The sequence below is a fragment of the Lithobates pipiens genome, unplaced genomic scaffold (assembly GCF_037356315.1).
Source record: "Lithobates pipiens isolate NorthernLeopardFrog02 unplaced genomic scaffold, aLitPip1_a1.2 Scaffold_8, whole genome shotgun sequence".
In the NCBI taxonomy this organism is placed as follows: Eukaryota; Metazoa; Chordata; class Amphibia; order Anura; family Ranidae; genus Lithobates; species Lithobates pipiens.
The window spans coordinates 47,112,824-47,130,747 of NW_027507903.1; the positions used below are offsets into that span (position 1 = coordinate 47,112,824).

At 41.8% G+C, this 17,924-nt stretch overlaps 1 protein-coding gene across 2 annotated transcripts in view; it reads left to right on the forward strand.

The window, feature by feature from the left end:
* TTLL13 (tubulin tyrosine ligase like 13) overlaps window positions 1–15,131 on the forward strand; it is a 74,695-nt gene extending 59,564 nt beyond the window's left edge. For both annotated transcript variants that reach the window (XM_077473462.1, XM_077473461.1), the window contains 3 exons: window positions 6,050–6,392; window positions 9,646–9,886; window positions 14,736–15,131. In XM_077473462.1, the coding sequence (XP_077329588.1) occupies window positions 6,050–6,392; window positions 9,646–9,886; window positions 14,736–14,748 (597 nt within the window). In that variant the 3' untranslated portion in view covers window positions 14,749–15,131. The remainder of the gene's footprint in view (window positions 1–6,049; window positions 6,393–9,645; window positions 9,887–14,735) is intronic.
* Window positions 15,132–17,924: the final 2,793 nt, after the last annotated feature.

Consider the following 17,924-nt stretch of genomic DNA (forward strand, 5'->3'; position numbering starts at 1 on the left):
GGGGTTATATAGGGGAGGAATTCTCTTTAATTAGGGTCAACCAGTGTCCAATCACCAGAGGTGCCTATATAACCCACTATGTAATGAAGCTCCTGTGTCCCGTGATGTACTCTCAAGAAAAGGATTTTACAGGTAAGCTGTATATAAAAATCCCATTTTTTAAATGATGATTTAATTTTTTAAGGGAAAAAAGCCATCCAACCCTGCCTGGCCCTGTGTGAAAAATTGCCCCCTAAACCTAATAACTGGTTGTGCCACCGTTGGTGCAAATAGCTGCAATAAAGCGTTTGCGATAACTGACAATGAGGCTTTCACATCACTGTGGAGGAAGTTTGGCCCACTCTTTGCAGAATTTTTTAATTTAGTCACGTTGAAGGGTTTTCCAGTAGGAACGGCCTGTTTAAGGTCATGCCACAGCATCTCAATCTGATTTAAGTCTGGACTTTGACTATTCCATGCCAAAACCTTAATTTAGTTTTTTTGAGCCATTCAGAGATGGACTCGCTGGTGTGTTTCAGATCATTGTCCTGCTGCATAACACAAGTGCGCTTGAGCTTGAAGTTATGAACTGATGGCCGGACGTTCTCCTTCAAGATTTTCTGGTAGAGCACAGAATTCATTGTTCCGTCAATTATGGCCACAAAGCAGCTCCAGACCATCACACTATCACCACCATGTTTGACTGTTGGTATGATGTTCTTTTTATGAAATGCTATGTTAGATTTACTCTAACATATTTTTTATGCTTTCCAAAAAGTTCAAATTTTTGTCTCAGTCTACAGAACATTTGCCCCAAAGTCTTGGGGATAATCAAGCTGTTTTTTTGCCAAATGTGAGAGGAGCGTTTGTGTTCTTTTTGGTCAGCAGTGGCTTTCACCTTGGAATTTTCCCATAGGTGCCATTTTTGCCCAGTCTTTCTTATTGTTGAATCATGAACACTGACCTGAGGCAAGTGAGTCCTGCAGTTCTTTAGATATTGTTCTGGGATCTTTTATGACCTCCTGGATGAGTCGCCGTCGTTCTCTTGGAGTAATTTTGGTAGGCCGGCCACTCCTGGGAAGGTTCCAAGTTTTCACCATTTGTGGATAATGGATCTCACCGAGGTTCGCTGGAGTCCCAAAACCTTAGAAATCACTTTGTAACCCTTCCCTAAAAACTGCATTTTGTATTTACTCGGGGTAATCTTTGTGTAATATTAGAGTTTGTTTGATGACCTGAATCATTTAAAATATGCAAACAAATAAAAAATCAGGAAGGGGCAAATTCTTTTTGATAGCACTGTATATTAGATAAACTGTCAGAACTGGAGCTTGCCAAATAATTTTTGGAGTCTTTTTCTGGGGTAGGATTTGGGAGAGGAGGAAACGGGGGGTGAAAAAAAGGGGTGGCTAGGAGAAAAGAAAAAAGGGGGGTTGGGGGGAGGGGGACAGCCACAGAGGATGGCAGCTGCTATAGCGATCATGAGCTTGTGGAATGCGAAGAGTGTAAATATTCAAGTGTAGAGTATGTATTCACTAGAATAACGGAATAGGTCCCAGTGCATCCATCTGGCTTTGCGTTTCTCAGTTTTATCTTGGAGTGCGGCAGTCATGTCTTCCATTTGTGGAATGTCATTTACTCTGACAAACCATTGCGGTATGGTTGGGGGAGATTGCTGTTTACACATGCTGGGAATGGCAATTTGCACAATTTGATGGTCACAAACTTGCAAAGTACTTCTTTGGATACAGTTAACACAGGCTTGGCATTTATTGTTATTTTAATCACAAGTAATATATTTAAATTTTTTATTTTATTTATTTTTTCATTTTTTTTTTCAATATTTTAGAGAACAAACAGGTAGTACAGATATCTCAACATAGGCATAACTATAATGATACATATACACGGAAAGGTCAGCACAACAGAAAAAAAACATAGGGTGCAGATAAATATGTAAGCTAGTGATCCAGAATACCAGATACTAGGGAGTCTCTGTACCCCACATGACATTTTACCTGGTAGATATACCGCAAATATTTAAGAAAAAACAGAGAAAGAAAGACCCAAAGGGAGGGAAAGGAAAGGGATCCAGTCATACAACCAATCTGACGCCAATTTAATTCAACAGAGTTTTGTACTTCTCAGAGTAGACAAATTCGTGGCAGTAGAACCACTTTTCAAGGAATTTTTCCCAGAGGCCCTTTTCCATGGCCACGAGGTCCTCCATCTCATTGATTTCAGCTACTTTTTTAAACCAGTTGGCTAAATACAGTTCCTGCTTCTTCTTCCAAAACAGCGGAATGCAGCCCTTCATTGCTGTAATCAAGAAGGGTACAATGGAACGTCTGCAAATCTTAAAAAGGGAGGGGGGAATTGGGGAATTTTGGACTTTAAATGAAGCCATGGCCGGGTATGGTCATTTGCCTCCATCCCCATCATTGTGAGGAAAAGGAGCTCGAACGTGGAAAAGCTTCTATTAAAGATATCTGGGAGAGAGAGGGAGCCAATAAAGGGGGCCAGCTGCAGTTTATGCCAGAAAGATAGCCTCTCAAACCTCGGGTCATCTATAAATTGCTGTCTGGGAACCCAGTGGTTCTGAACCTCAGTCCTCAAGTACCCCCCAACGGGCCATGTTTTTGTAACTTCCCTTAGATAAAATAGCTCTTATCAATACAATGTCATTGATATTGATTTAAAGCGGCTGTGCAAAGTAAAGGAAAACCTGGCCTGTTGGGGGAACCTGAGGACTGAGGTTGAGAACCACTGTAGTAAACCATCGGCCATCGGCTATTTACTATAAAGTGCCGGGCCTGAAATATCTTAGCAGATTTCAAATCTTAAAATCTGGAGTCATGTAGGCCAGGGCTAAAAGCAGGGTTGCCCACTATAGTGGTGAATGGAGACAGGCTCAGTGTGATAGCCAACTCCCGAATATTATTATTTTTAACGTTTTCGCAGCAAGTTACAAAGTGGAGGGAATAGTTACACTAAAATTCAATACAAGAGGAATCAAAGGGCCCTGCTCATTAAAGCTTAAAAGTCACCATGTGTAAAGTTTGGAATTTAAGTGATAATCTTTAATGGCTAAGATAAGCATATTTAGTATCTTCAGTTAACCAAAAAGGCATTTAAACTGGAAGCCTTCTGCATTGATCAATGGCTGGCACAGTACAAAATTCTACTACAGTCACAATCACCCAAATAAGAAACTTCAGTTATCTTTAACCTTTTAATTAATGTATATGTTTATGATGAAGGGGTTGTTAAAAAGGAGCACGCAAAAGGCATAGATAAACAACTGAATGAGGCATGGTTTTAGCAGTAAAAGTACCTATGTGAGGAGAGATTTATCTGTGCCATGGATGACGGCCCGCACATTGTGGGTGCACGGGCGCTGTCCCCTCTAACACCTCCGACACCCTCGCTATCCATGTGCCTGGCCCCTTTCAGGCCACCAGACACATTAATTACTATGGCGGGGATAGTTGGGAGGTGTGTATTTTGAAGCAAGTGATTAGAGCCAGAGGCTCTAATCGCCTTCAAAATAGGATGGGCTTGATGTGCACAGCACTGCATCCTGATACCACCCAGTTGTATGACGATAACAAATTTATTTTCGCTGTTTTCACACTAACGTTCCTCCCCGCCAATCTTGAGGCAGGTCAGTGAGACCTGTCTTCCGATTGGCCAAAGCGCCAGGCAATCTTATTGGATGCCTAGCTTTGGAGGAACAGGAAGAAGACACACGGGCCTGCCAATCTTGAGGCAGGTCAGTGAGACCTGTCTCACGATTGGCCAAAGCATCAGGCGATCTTATTGGATGCCTAGCTTTGGAGGAACAGGAAGACAAGCGGCCCGCCAATCTTGAGGCAGGTCAGTGAGACCTGTCTCCCGATTGGCCAAAGTGTCAGGCGATCCTATTGGATGCCTAGCTTTGGAGGAACAGGAAGAAGACGCACGGCTATGGGAGTAGCAAACACCGGAGCCGCTGCCCGCATCCCATCCCTGGAGAGGAAGAGAGGACCCTGCAGCACGCCAGCCCTAGACCGGGTAGGTGCTGCGATGCCGTCCTCGAGGGGAGGGGTTGATGTCAGTGTCACACCCTGGTCCACGCGGGGGGTGGGATGTGGCTGGTGTGTGTCATGCCGCAGTCTCCACGGGGGGGGGGGGATGGGTGCTGCTGTCAGTGCCGCTCCCCAAAAGAAAAATCCACCAGCTGCCACTGCTACCCAGTAGAACTGCAAATACAACATTCAAGGGTCTGATCATAGGTCCACATCACTGACACTTCTGCGCCGCAACCAAGACTGAGTTCTGTGTTAGCAACAGGCTGCCTCTGCCTGCAGTCAATAGGGGTAAGTTTAATGTAATTGGATTTAAGTCTTTTTTTTTATCAACCATACAGCAAGCTTCAAATTAATGTTTGATTCTAGATCATTTTTAAATCTGAAAAGAGGTTAGAGATTTATGAAAATATGAATGAAAGTTTGATTATGGTTCCATAGCTTTTGACTCACAGCCAAACTTGCTCTGTATTTAAAAGTAAAATCTGTCAGAATAGGAAGCTAAAAATTGAATCTTCCATTAAAATTAGTCTGTTTTCTCCTCACATTTCAATGTCTTGAGTTACACAGAATTGCATAACAACGGAAATCGCATTGCTTTCAATGGTGCCTGTTCACATCAATGCAGCTCAGCGCACCGTCATTTTGGAAAAGGGTCCTGTGTTACTTTGGTGCTATTCCAGCAAATCTAGCCCCATGGAGTTTGCAAACCACACATCCAAGTTTCATCACATAAATGCAGTGCAAGTCGGATCAAAATCTCATTGCAGAAGTGTGAACCAAACCTAAATGTCAATGAAACCGATTATCTGCAATGGACAAACCTTTTCTCCCTATTATTGTAGAATAATTTCCATTAGCTCCCTGCTTTCATTAGGCTTTATTATTATTATTATTATTACTACAATTAAATCAACTTGACAAGTGTTTTGTTCAGTGGTTTTCAACATCTGGACAACTAGTTCTTAGACATAGTGTAAGGGTTAAATCTGCTTAGACCTGGACAATCAGTGAGCAATTCTGTCAGAGCTCTGGAAGTACAAGACAAAATAGCCGTTTCAATGAATGCTTAGTTTTAATGGTAAGGGTCGTACCTTTATACAAAATATGGACAAAGAATATTGCATAACTTAAAGAGAAAGGAGGGAGAGAGGAAGGACAAAGTTCATCACATGAGACATAACATTTCAGACATAATTTAAACTATTTAATGCTGACGTTGTCTGAAGACATAATTTCAAAACCAGTTCCTACCAGACCTTATCTATCCTGTGGTCATTGTGACAAACAGGACCCTAAAATAAAGATATTCCTCTGTCAGCTATTTTAATGTTTTAGTCATGTTAACTCTTTCTCACCCTTCAATCCCCTCTTAAATCACAAAGTGATTTCACCATGATTACTTAATATTCTCTGTGTGGGATCATTTTGTTGCATTGTGTAATTATAGATACATTGAATAAGATACAACAATATATATATATATATATATATATATATATATATATATATATATATATATATATATATATATATAAATAAATAAAACAAGGATAAAAACCATGCACATTAAAATTAACATTCCTGCTTGACGAAACCAAGGGAAAAATTTAACCCAAAAAAACACTGAAACATCGCCAATATCTCTGGCTTCAGCTTGGAGGTTTGACACCTCCTTTCGGTGTTTATCAATTATATCATACAAATCGGGTATTTCAATAGTGCTATTTGTGCAGCACTCATAGTCCTCCGTTACTTCACAGAGTCTAGTCAGAGCAGCACTTATGGATTCGATAACTACTTTGTGCATATCTAGTTGTTTACGAATAGCCCTTTGTTCAGTACTTAACAGTTTGATTTCTGCAGGTTTCTCTAAAATAAAGATATTCCTCTGTCAGCTATTTTAAAGTTTTAGTCATGTTAACTCTTTCTCACCCTTCACATAGTAAATGCAATACTTGCTTTTAGTTTTAATACAATCTGTAAACTTGTATTTCTTGCAGACTCAAGGCCTGATAATGTGTCAGGATACAGAAGGAAACATGTCCTATGTTCCAGTTTCCTGCCTGGGAGGTGCAATCACAGAGACTGTAACTCGAGCGAGTGCCCCATCCAACCATATTAATTTCGGGCCTTCGGTAAATTTTCCAAGTTTTCTTGGTATAGGGGCACCACCTCCAACACATTATGCATCAAGGAGATATGCACATCCAAAAACTTTAACCTGGAATGGGTTTCAATCAATACGAGCAACAGCGACTCTTAATGAACTTAACTCTTTTGCCAAGCCATTGAAAGGTGGAGGCCATAATAGACTAACAAGTGCCAAAGCAAAGATAGAGCAAAGTAAGTATTTAAATAATTACCAAGCCTAAATATGTGTCATTCATCTTAATAAATACATATATTAATTTAAAGCACTAAAAGTGGTTCTAAACGCAGAAGTTTTTTTAACCTTAATGCATTCTCTACATTAAGGTGAAAAACCTTCTGCAAGCAGCTTCCCCCAGCTCCCACCTTATACCTACCTGAGCCCGATCTCGATCCAGAAATATGCACAGGAGCAGCAGGTGACTCACCCTGCTTATTGGCTGAGTCACAGTCAGTGAGGAGAGAGCAGGGGCAGAGCCACGCCCTATGTGTCTTATAGACACACAGCACTGGCACAGGAGCAAGCATGCACAAGTGCCCCCATAACAAGCGGCTTGCTTTGGTGAGCAATTGGCAGACTGACAGGGGACCCGAGAAGAAGAGGATTGGGGCTGCTCTGTGCAAAACCATTGCACAGAGCAGGTAAGTATAACATGTTTGTTATTAAAAAAAATATATCCTTTATGATCACTTTAATGAACATATTTTCCTAATTCCTATAATCTGCTTTCAGTTCTTTACAAAATCCTTCTCTAAAACTGACCATACACTATTAGCAGGCATAATGGAAAAAAATCGAAGCGATTGCTCCATCCATGCTATATGGTGCAGATGGACAAATCCCCTGCTGGGCTATTTTATTCTAACAGCCAACACCAGGGGTTGTCAGAATATTCAAACAGCAGATGCATCTGGTTGGATGCATTCACTGTATGGCTGACGATTGGAATAGAAGTCAAAAGGTAGCGGCACTCCAGTGCACTACAGGCTTCTTTACTGAGTTTATCCATACAGACGAAGAGACAAAAACACACAGCTCCAGGACAGACAGTAAACGCTTTTCACACGTCAGTGCCGATTCATTATGAATCAACACTGACGTGTGAAACGCATTTACTGGCTGTCCTGGAGCTGTGTGTTTTAATTTTTTTTTACCTGTATGGATTAACTGGATCAATACAGAAGTTCAGAGATTCAGAGATTTTTAATCTCATGCGGGTTGGCCTTGGAGCGGTGTGTACTCTTTGTGCTCTTTCTATGGCTGACAATTATTTACCTGGCTCCTGTGAATTTTCAACCAGAGGATTTTGGGGCCCCCCACAAAATAAATTTCATCCAGGTCATCAGGAACAGTCTGAAATTTGAACAGTGTATGGCCAGCTAAAGTTTTCTGTCCTTTGAGCTTGTGCTCAAACTACAGGTACTCCCTTGCTTTGGTTTACTGTGCTGGAATTCATCAGGTCTGCAGGAATATCACAAGGGGCAGTGTTTTTGCATCAGTGGTGCTAATCAGCTAATTATAGTAAGTATGACTCTCCAAGTCATTAAGGTTTCAAGGCTGACGTTTGGTAACTCAAACCTTCACCTCCTTCCATATATTTTCTATGGGACTAAGGCCTGTTGTTGCCTTGGCCGTGCGTTTAGGTCATTGCCATGTTGGAATACCCATCCACTGCCCATTTTCAATGCCCTGGCTGAGGGAAGAAGGTTCTCACCCAAGATTTGACTGTACATGGCCCCGTCCATTGTCCCTTTGATGCAGTGAAGTTGTCCTGTCCCCTTAGCAGAAGAACACCCCCCAAGCATAATGTTTCCACCTCCATGTTTGATGGTGGGGATGGTGTTCTTGGGGTCATAGGCAGCATTCCTCCTCCTCCAAACCCCAAGCGAGTTGAGCTGATGCCAACGAGCTCAAATTTGACCTTAACACTTTCACCCAGTTCTCTTAATAATTCAGATGTTCATTAGCAAACTTCAGACGGACCTGTACATGTGCTTTCTTGAGCAGGGGGGGCTTGTGGGCGCTGCAGGATTTCAGTCCTTCACGACGTAGTGTGTTACCAATTGTTTTCTTGGTGACTATGGTCCCAGCTGCCTTGAGTTCATTAGCAAGATTCTCCCATGTACTTCTGGGCTGATTCCCCACCATCCTCATGATCATTGAAACTCCACGAGGTAAGTTATTTTGTGTTTCTTCCCTTTGCGAATAATTGCACCAACAGTTGTCACCCTCTCACCAAACTGCTTGGCGATGGTCTTGTAGCCCACCCAGCCTTGTGTATGTCTACAATCTTGTCCCTGACATCCTTGGACAGTTCTTTGGTCTTGGCCATGGTGGAGAGATTTGAATCCCATTAATTGATTGTGTGGACAGGTGTCTTTTATACAGGTAACAAGCTGAGATTAGGCGCACACCCTTTAATCCCTTGTACACACGGTCGGACATTCTGACAACAAAATCCATCAGATTTTTTCCGGCTGATTTTGTCCGAAACTGATGTTGCATACACACGGTCGCACAAAGTTGTCGGAAAATCCGATTGTTCGTAACGTGATGACATTATTTAGTTACGACGGGACTACGTTCAGGCGAGTAGCCAATAGCTTTGGTCTAGGAATTTGATCTGAGCATGCGTGGCACTTTGTCCGATCGGAATTCTCTACAAGCGATCAGACAAAGTCCGATTGGATCATGTTGTCGGAAAATTTTTATATCCAGCTCTCAAACTTTGTTGGTCGGACGTTCCGACGGAAAAAGTCAGATGAAGCCCACACACAGTCGGATTATCCGACAACGCGGTCCGATCGGACATTTTCCGTCGGAATGTCCGACCGTGTGTACAAGGGCTAAGAGAGTGTTCCTAATGTCAGCTCGTTACCTGTATAGAAGACACCTGGGAGCCAGAAAGCTTGCTGATTGATAGGGGATCAAATCCTTATTTCACTCATTAAAATGCTAATCAAGTTATCAATTTTTTTTAAATGCGTTTTTCTGGATATTTTTTGGTTATTCTGTCTCTCGCTGTTAAAATAAACCTACCATTAAAATTATAGACAAATCATTTCTTTGTCAGTGGGCAAACGTACAAAATCACCAGGGGATCAAATACTTTTTTCCCCTCATTGTATCTAGTAGTTGGTCACTTTCAACTGGTTTTGTTCTGTAGTGTTGAAGACCTTTTATAGGCTATCCATGAAAACAAAAAAGATCTGTTTTTTTTTTTTAAGAGCGTTTATATGATATGCTATATGTGAATAATATCCTAACCTGTGTATGATAGTATTCATTTATATAATATTCAATGAGACTCTCTGATTCTTTAGCTATACTGTATGTGTGTATAATTAAATATGCCTGTAAATTTTAGGGGTCTTTAAAGGTTTCAGCACTTTTTTATATTTAATAAATATATATATATTTTTTTTAAGTTAACTTTTTTTTTTTCAGAAAGTTCACCCAACAAAAAACCAACACGCTTTAATGGAACCATTTCTGGCTCACTAAATAACTTAACTTCTACGGGGAGAGGCATCACTGCACAATCGCCTGGCTGCACTCTGCCCGCTGTTGAGGGGGCTTCGTTTGGTGAGCGCCCATTATCAATTTCATCTTGTTCTGCTCCAATTGCACAGCGACAAGACCAGCCAAGGCAACAGTCAACGGGGATCATCAACCTGAACATCAATTGGTAACAAACTTTTTATGCTAAACTGTCATCACCGCATCTAAAAAAGGAGAGGTTTAGGCGCTCACAGAGGATGTTACAAGAATGCAGAAAATCACAGCAAGAAACAATTTAAAGTATCACTAATGGAAAAAAATTTTTTTTTGTTTTGGTTAGTGTGAAGAGAAATTAGAACACCTGTCAGACTAATATTGCTGTCTGTGCGCTCGTTAGGGAGATTCACATGATACGTTTTTCCTCTTTGCAAGGATGAAAGTGAAAAAATCCCAAACAGGAATGGAGGAAAAATCTTTCAATGAGAACAGTAGCTCTGGTGACAACCAGGCATTTTGTTACATTGGACGGATTTCATCTCACTTCCTGTTTTGGCTAAAGGACAGGAAGCAGGGGCGTAACTATAGGGGGTGCAGCAGTCGCGACCGCAACCGGGCCCTGTGATGCAGGGGGCCCATGCAGCCCCTTCTACATATGGCCGACAGCAGCATAGGCATCTAGCACATACTATTACATACCCCCTCCATATCCCACTGGGGACAGGGACCCCTTCTCACATGGGGACAGGGACCCCTTCTCACCTGGTCACCTGGGGGCAGTAACTTCATCTGCCCTGGAGAAAAGGACCTCATCTCTTCTGGGGACGGGGACCCAATCCTGCCTAGGGACAGTCCCCCAATCGGGCACCTAAAAATGTAAAAAATAAAATAAAATAAAAACTGCTGATACCAGTGGTGGAACTACAGGGCTCACAAAGGTCATACCTGTGACCACGCCCTGGAGTTCCACCGCCGGACTCGGTGGGAAGGGCCCTGGCTGGGGTTCAAGGGGGCCCCTCATGGTTTCTTGCATCGGGGCCCTGAAGGTTCTAGTTACGCCACTGACAGGAAGCAAATGGAAATTTCAAGGGGACATGGATGGCAGAACAAAAACAAATAAATACAGGGGTTATAACCCTCCCTAGAGCCCCATACACACTATCAGGTTTTCTGCAGATTTTTTCCTTCAGATTTACCAAAACCTTATAATATGAGGTCAAATCTTAGGACTTTCAATTTGTATGCAATCAGGCAGGCTCTTGAACTACATGGTTTTGGTAAATCTGAAGACAAAATTCAGCAGAAAATCTGATAGTGTGTATGGGGCTTTACTCTATTAAAAATTAAGAAAAAAGTTTGCCTTAAGTTCTGCTTAAAAAAACTGACAAATGGTCATTAAGTAGTGGATGTGTGGATTTTTTGGAGAATAAGAATATTGTTTAGTGTCACTTTAATTAATTTATAATTGTGAGTATATGGCCACATTATAAAGAGCATGTTGTGATATAACCAGAAGCCCCAAACAGGATTATGTCATTCTGACAGTGCATAGCTGGAGTGCCATCATGTCCCTCTGTTCTCTTTCATATCTCTATGGTACCACAAATTCCAACATTCAACCCAAAACAGCACGGAGGGGAGAATGTCCTCTGACAGCTATTGTATTCAAATTTGAATAGTTCACATACATTGACTACATATACAGTGTACATTGAATAAAACACATTTAAATATTAAGTAGAAGATAGAAGGACCCATTGATCAACCCAGAAAATAGAAGCCGCTAGTATACTTCCTGTGGGACTATACTTGATGTACGTCGGAAAAGCCCACACTAAGATATGACATTCGCTATTAGGGTGTTCAAGAGTACTTGAAGAATTAAAAAAATGCTCAACATGTTTCACGACCAATATTATCGCTTCTTCAGGAGCTTCTGTATCTAATTTAGAGCTGCACAATTAATCGTCAAGAATCGTTATCGCGATCTTGATTAAAGTGTTTCACAATTCTTTCTATGCAAAGAATTCTCTCTGCTCTTCTGAAGCCACAGTCATCAAAAGAAAGGAAGAGAAAAACTGGGCAGTCTGCCAAGAATCAAAGCATTCTTTATCAGTTGAACTGAAGTATAAGTACATTGTAACAATTTGTCAATGGAATAGACTTTGTGTGTAAGTGAAAAAAGTTTAACCACTTAAACACAATCTTTTTCTGACATTTGTTGGTTTCAAATTAAAATCATTTTTTTTTGCTAGAAAGTTACTTGGAACCCCCAAACATTATATATATATATATTTTAGTAGACACCCTAGAGAATAAAATGGTGGTCGTTGCAATATTTTATGTCACACTGTATTTGCGCAGCGGTCTGTCAAATGCAAATGTTTTTGAAAAAATTACTTTAATGAATAAAAAAAAAAAAAAAAAACAACCAGTAAAGTTAGCCCATTTTTTTTTTTTTTTGTATAATGTGAAAGATTTTATGTTGGATGCGATGTGAGGTGTGATTTGAGCAATACAAAATGAATAGCTCAAATCGCACTGCTGCAAAATGGCATGTAATTTGAACAGGAATGTGGTGCGAATCATTTTCAAATCACATGGGGTTCTCGCACTGCACCAGTGTGAACCGGGACTAAAATGTATCTATAGTTTTCACAGAGTGGAAAAAGCTTAAAATCTCTGCAGGATTTTAATTGCTATCTGATTGCCGGGTGAGGTTTCCCCCTCACATTCTGTCCCTGTCAGCTGTGATAGAGACAGCAAAAAATAAATAAAAAATCAAAGGTTCTTCTAACCCCTTTTCATTTTATTGCTATGTGTCCCCATGAAAGTGATTCCCCTCATTTCCTTTCTCAATGATCACTGGGACAAAAAATGAAGGGAAACCTCCCCAACAAGGGTTGTAGACACACAAAAAAAACCATAACCCTTCAGTACTCCTTACAAAAGGTTTTGGCTTGCCTTTAGTATAATAATATTCCTCCAATGTAGAAATGTATTAATGTCAACTATTTTTTATTGTTAATATTTAGGATATTTTTATTTATCATTAGTAGTATTTAAATAGTATTATATTTATTAGGGGTAGGTAAATACACTACCGTATATACTCGAGTATAGGCCGACCCGAGTATAAGCCGAGGCCCCCAATTTACCCCCAAAAAACTGGGAAACCTATTGACTCGTGTATAAGCCGAGGGTGAGATATGCCTGTCCATCCCTGTGTGTGTGTCCATCCATCCATCCATCCCTGTGTGTGTGTGTGTCCATCCATCCCTGTGTGTGTGTGTGTCCATCCATCCATCCATCCCTGTGTGTGTGTCCATCCATCCATCCATCCCTGTGTGTGTGTGTGTCCATCCATCCATCCATCCCTGTGTGTGTGTCCATCCATCCATCCCTGTGTGTGTGTGTGTCCATCCATCCATCCATCCCTGTGTGTGTGTGTGTCCATCCGTGTGTGTGTGTGTGTGTGTGTGTGTGTGTGTGTGTGTGTGTGTGTGTGTGTGGCCTTGTGTGTCCAGCCTACCTGTGTCCCGAGCCTCCGTCCCGTCCCGAGCCTCCGTCCGGTCCCGTCCCGTCCCGAGCCTCCGTCCGGTCCCGTCCCGTCCCGAGACTCCGTCCGGTCCCGTCCCGTCCCGAGCCGAGCCTCCGTCCGGTCCCGTCCCAGGATCACCGCTCTTCGTCGGCGCCCATTCCCCTGTTCAAATGCCGCGCCTCCCTGTCTGTGATAGGCGGAACACAATTTCCCAGCAGCCTGTGTTCCGCCTATCACGGACATCGTCTCATCCTCGTCCGTAGTACGAGGATGAGACGATGTCCGTGATAGGCGGAACACAGGCTGCTGGGAAATTCAGTGTTCCGCCTATCACAGGCGAAGGCGGAGCCGGAGGCGCGGCTTTTGAATTATAGAATGGCCGCTGTCTGTCTGCTCGACACGCTGATCGAGCAGGCAGACAGCGATGACTCGAGTATAAGCCGAGGGGGGCACTTTCAGCCTCAAAAAAGAGGCTGAAAATCTCGGCTTATACTCGAGTATATACGGTATATTACCAAAAGTATTGTAACATTTGCCTTTACACGCACATGAACTTTAATGGCATCCCAGTCTTAGTCTGTAGGGTTCAATATTGAGTTGGCCCACCCTTTGCAGCTATAACAGCTCAAACTCTTCAGGGAAGGCTGTCCACAAGGTTTAGGAGGGTGTCAATGGGAATGTTTGTCCATTCTTCCAGAAGCACATTTGTGAGGTCAGGCACTGATGTGGAAGAGAAGGCCTGGCTCACAGTCTCCACTCTAAATCACGCCAAAGGTGTTCTATTGAGTTGAGGCCAGGACTCCGTGCAGACCAGTCAAGTTCCTCCACCCAAAACTCACTCATCCATGTCTTTATAGACCTTTCTTTGTGCACTGGTGGGCAGTCATGTTGGAACAGGAAGGAGCCATCCCCAAACTGTTCCCACAAAGTTGGGAACATGAAATTGTCCAAAATGTCTTGGTATACTGATGCCTTAAGTGTTCCCTTCACAATTAAGGGGCCAAGCCCAACTCCTGAAAAATAACCCCACACCATAATCCACCCTCCACCAAATGATTTGGACCAGTGCACAAAACAAGGTCCATAAAGACATAGATGAGCAAGTCCTGACCTCCACCTGATTGAACATCTTTGGGTTGAATTAAAGCGGCGACTGTGAGCCATGCCTCCTCATCCAACATCATTGCCTGACTTCATAAATGGAAGAATGGTCAAACCTTCCCATAGACACACTCCTAAACCTTGTGGACAGCCTTCCCAGAAGAGTTGAAGCTGTTATAGCTGCAAAGGGTGGGCCAACTCAATATTGAACTTTAAGGACTAAGACTGGGATGCCATTAAAGGTCATATGCGTGTAAAAGCAGGTGTCCCAATACTTTTGATAATATAATGTATGTTCTTAGAGCACACATAATCTGTATGTCTGTATGCATTCAGCATATACATAGTACCTGTCAATCTACATATTTACCAACCTTGTACATTTGCTCTGTTTTAGGAGATGGACATGAAGATGTGCCAAAATTTTGAAGTCCAATGCGAAGTCTGATTCTTGCTTTCTATTGGAATAAAAAGGATATGAACTTTGGACAATACAATAATATAATAAAAGGATGTAGGAAAAAAAGAAAAATACATTTTATCTACATTGCAGACATCTTCGATCTGGGAAGGATTTTTGATTAAGCGCACTACACATTGTTCTCACAGCTGAGTAGTCTGTAAATAATCATTTTGCTCGCACCAACACTCACACTTGAAGGTGTTGTCCACTTAAGCCAACCATAGATGGTTCGCATCTTGGCCGGTTCAGAAGGGACCAGCTGAGATTCAAACCATGTATGGGCAGGCTGAATCTGGTACTTTTTTTTCTGCAATAGCTTCTAGCGATAATTGCATGTAAAATCCAGCAGGCTGGTTGTACCCAAGTTGATCAACTTGGGTACAACCAGCCTGCTGGATTTTACATGCAATTATCGCTAGCAGCTATTACAGGAAAGAAATTTGCTCTGTCTATGGCTGGCCTTAGGGGTGGTTAAATTAGGGTAACCTCTTTTGCCCTGAACAGTATCCAGAAGTTTAATTTTTCAGCCACCCTGCTTGTCTGCTAATTGAACACTAACCTGGTATGCCCCTGGCCCAGGGGTTCCTATGTTTTCACTTTGTGTGTGTCTATAAACAATGTACAGAGCTAGTTGCCCTGCAAAGCAATATACATTCACATGAATGCCAGCACAATTGACTGTTACTAGGCTATTTTCTCTCCAGGTAGGATGTTCTTCATACATTTTATATTGTAAAGCACTGCACAAACTGTTGGTGCTATAAATCCTGTATAATAATAATAAATAATAGTGTGAATCAGAAAAATACTGCATTATGGACACTAGATGGAGCTGACAATCATAGAAAATAGGTATTTATTTCCTATGATAATTGGCTCCATCAAGTGTACAAAATGTGTTATTTTCCTGATTCACGCTACTCTCATAAGTGAATAAAATCAGACTTATGCCTTGTATACACGGTCGGACATTCTGACAACAAAATCCGTCTGATTTTTTTCTGACGGATGTTTGTCCTAAACTGGTGTTGCATACACGCAGTCAGACAAAGTTGTCGGAAAATCCGATCGTTCTGAATGTGATGACGTTCGTTCATTACGACGAGACTACGTTGCCGCTAGTAGCCAATAGCTTTGGTCTCATAATTTGATCTGAGCATGCGTGGCACTTTGTCCGATTGGAATTCTCTGCAAACGATCGGAAAAAGTCCGATCGGATTTTTTTGTCTGAAAATTTGAGATTCTGCTCTCAAATTTTTTCCGTCTGAATTTCGGATGGAAAAAGTCCGATAGAGCCCACACATTTTCTGACAATGTAATCCGATCGGACCTTTTCCATTGGAATTTCCGACCGTGTGTACAGGGAATTAGAGAGAAAATATCCGAGTAACATTCAATTTTTCCGGCATGCGCAAAGAAAAAACGTACATGCCGTTTCGCATGGCAGTTAAAGTGCTATAAAACTACACTGAAAGCAAATTTAGGGAATTGCACATGATAATTCACAGAAGTATTATTACTTTGTCCGTATTTTTAAGTGATAGCCAATTTTTGAGACACTGTGAATCCTTTATTAGGACATTTATCTACAAAGAATATCTTTAAATAAATAAAGTATTTTTAATTGATAAACAAAAGTTAATAGCACAGCCGCAATGACAGTCTGGTTTACGTTTATGTTGTATTATTTGGTTATTGATTTACATATACAAGCCCAAACTTGTTCATTGTTAGGATCACCATGCGTCCTACGTGCTCGGGTTCTCTCCTGCAGCTCATTGTATTCTGGGTGTTTGGTTTGCAGGGGAAGATTACACAAATACCATTGTGGTTTCCAAGGCAGGTATTTTCATACTGGATGTGTTGACAAGAGGTAAAAAATCTCATGCTGCACGTGGCCTGTTTCTGTGAGTTTCCCGAATTGCGTGCTCAGAATGATGCCAAAAACAGTCATTTACTTACTAATATTTCAGGGATTACCAAGTTTGAGTTTTGACATACAGTACATATGAAAGGTAATATGGGTTAAAGAGGAAGTAAACCCTTCCAAACAACTTGGACCTACAGGTAAGCCTAGATTAAGGCTTACCTGTAGGTCCAAGCAATATCTCCTAAACCTATATGGTTTAGGAGATATTTGCCCGAAAATGGGCACCGCTGTCTACGGCGCATGCGCCGTAGACAGCGGCGCGCAGGCGCACTAAATGCGGCAAATCCATGAATGGATTTGCCTAATTTGTCGACTCCCGTGCGCATGCGTGGGAGTGACGTCATCGCGGCTTCGCCGAGTGGCAGCGGCGGAGCTGCGAGACGCGACTCCCGTGCGCATGCGCGGGAGTGACGTCATCGCGGCTTCGCCGCTGTGATTCGTCGGAGCTGCGAGACGCCACCAGCAACATGGATGCGGCGGACTACAGGGATCAGCGGCGACTTCGCTGGCTCCTGTGTCAGGTAAGTGACACATAATGAGCTACTATGCGATGCATAGTAGTCCATTATGCTTTACCTTTGCAGGGAAAAAAAGAGGAAGTAAACCCATCAGGGTTTACTTCCTCTTTAAGGGATACAGTTCCTTGAAAAAGTATTCATACTGCTTGACATTTTTCACATTTTGTCATGTTACAACCAAAAACATAAATTTATTTTATTGGGATTTTATGTGATAGACCAACACAAAGTGACACATAATTGTAAAGTGGAAGGAAAATTATAAATGGTTTTCTAATTTTTTTTACAAATAAATATCTGAAAAATGTGGTGTGCATTTGTATTCAGCCCCCTTTACTCTGATACCCCTAACTAAAATCTAGTGGAACCAATTGCCTTCAGAAGTCACCTAATTAGTAAATGTGAAATTTAGTCTCAGTATAAATACAGCTGTTCCAACGTGTCCCTCCTGTGCAGCCCTCCGAGGTTTGTTAGAGAACCTTAGTGAACAAACAGCATTATTAAGGTCAAGGAACACACCAGACAGGTCAGGGATAAAGTTGTTGGGAAGTTTAAAGCAGGGTTAGGTTATAAAAAAAATATATATCTCAAGCTTTGAACATCTCACGGAGCAATGTTCAATCCACCATCCAAAAATGGAAAGAGTATGGGACAATTGCAACCCTACCAAACATG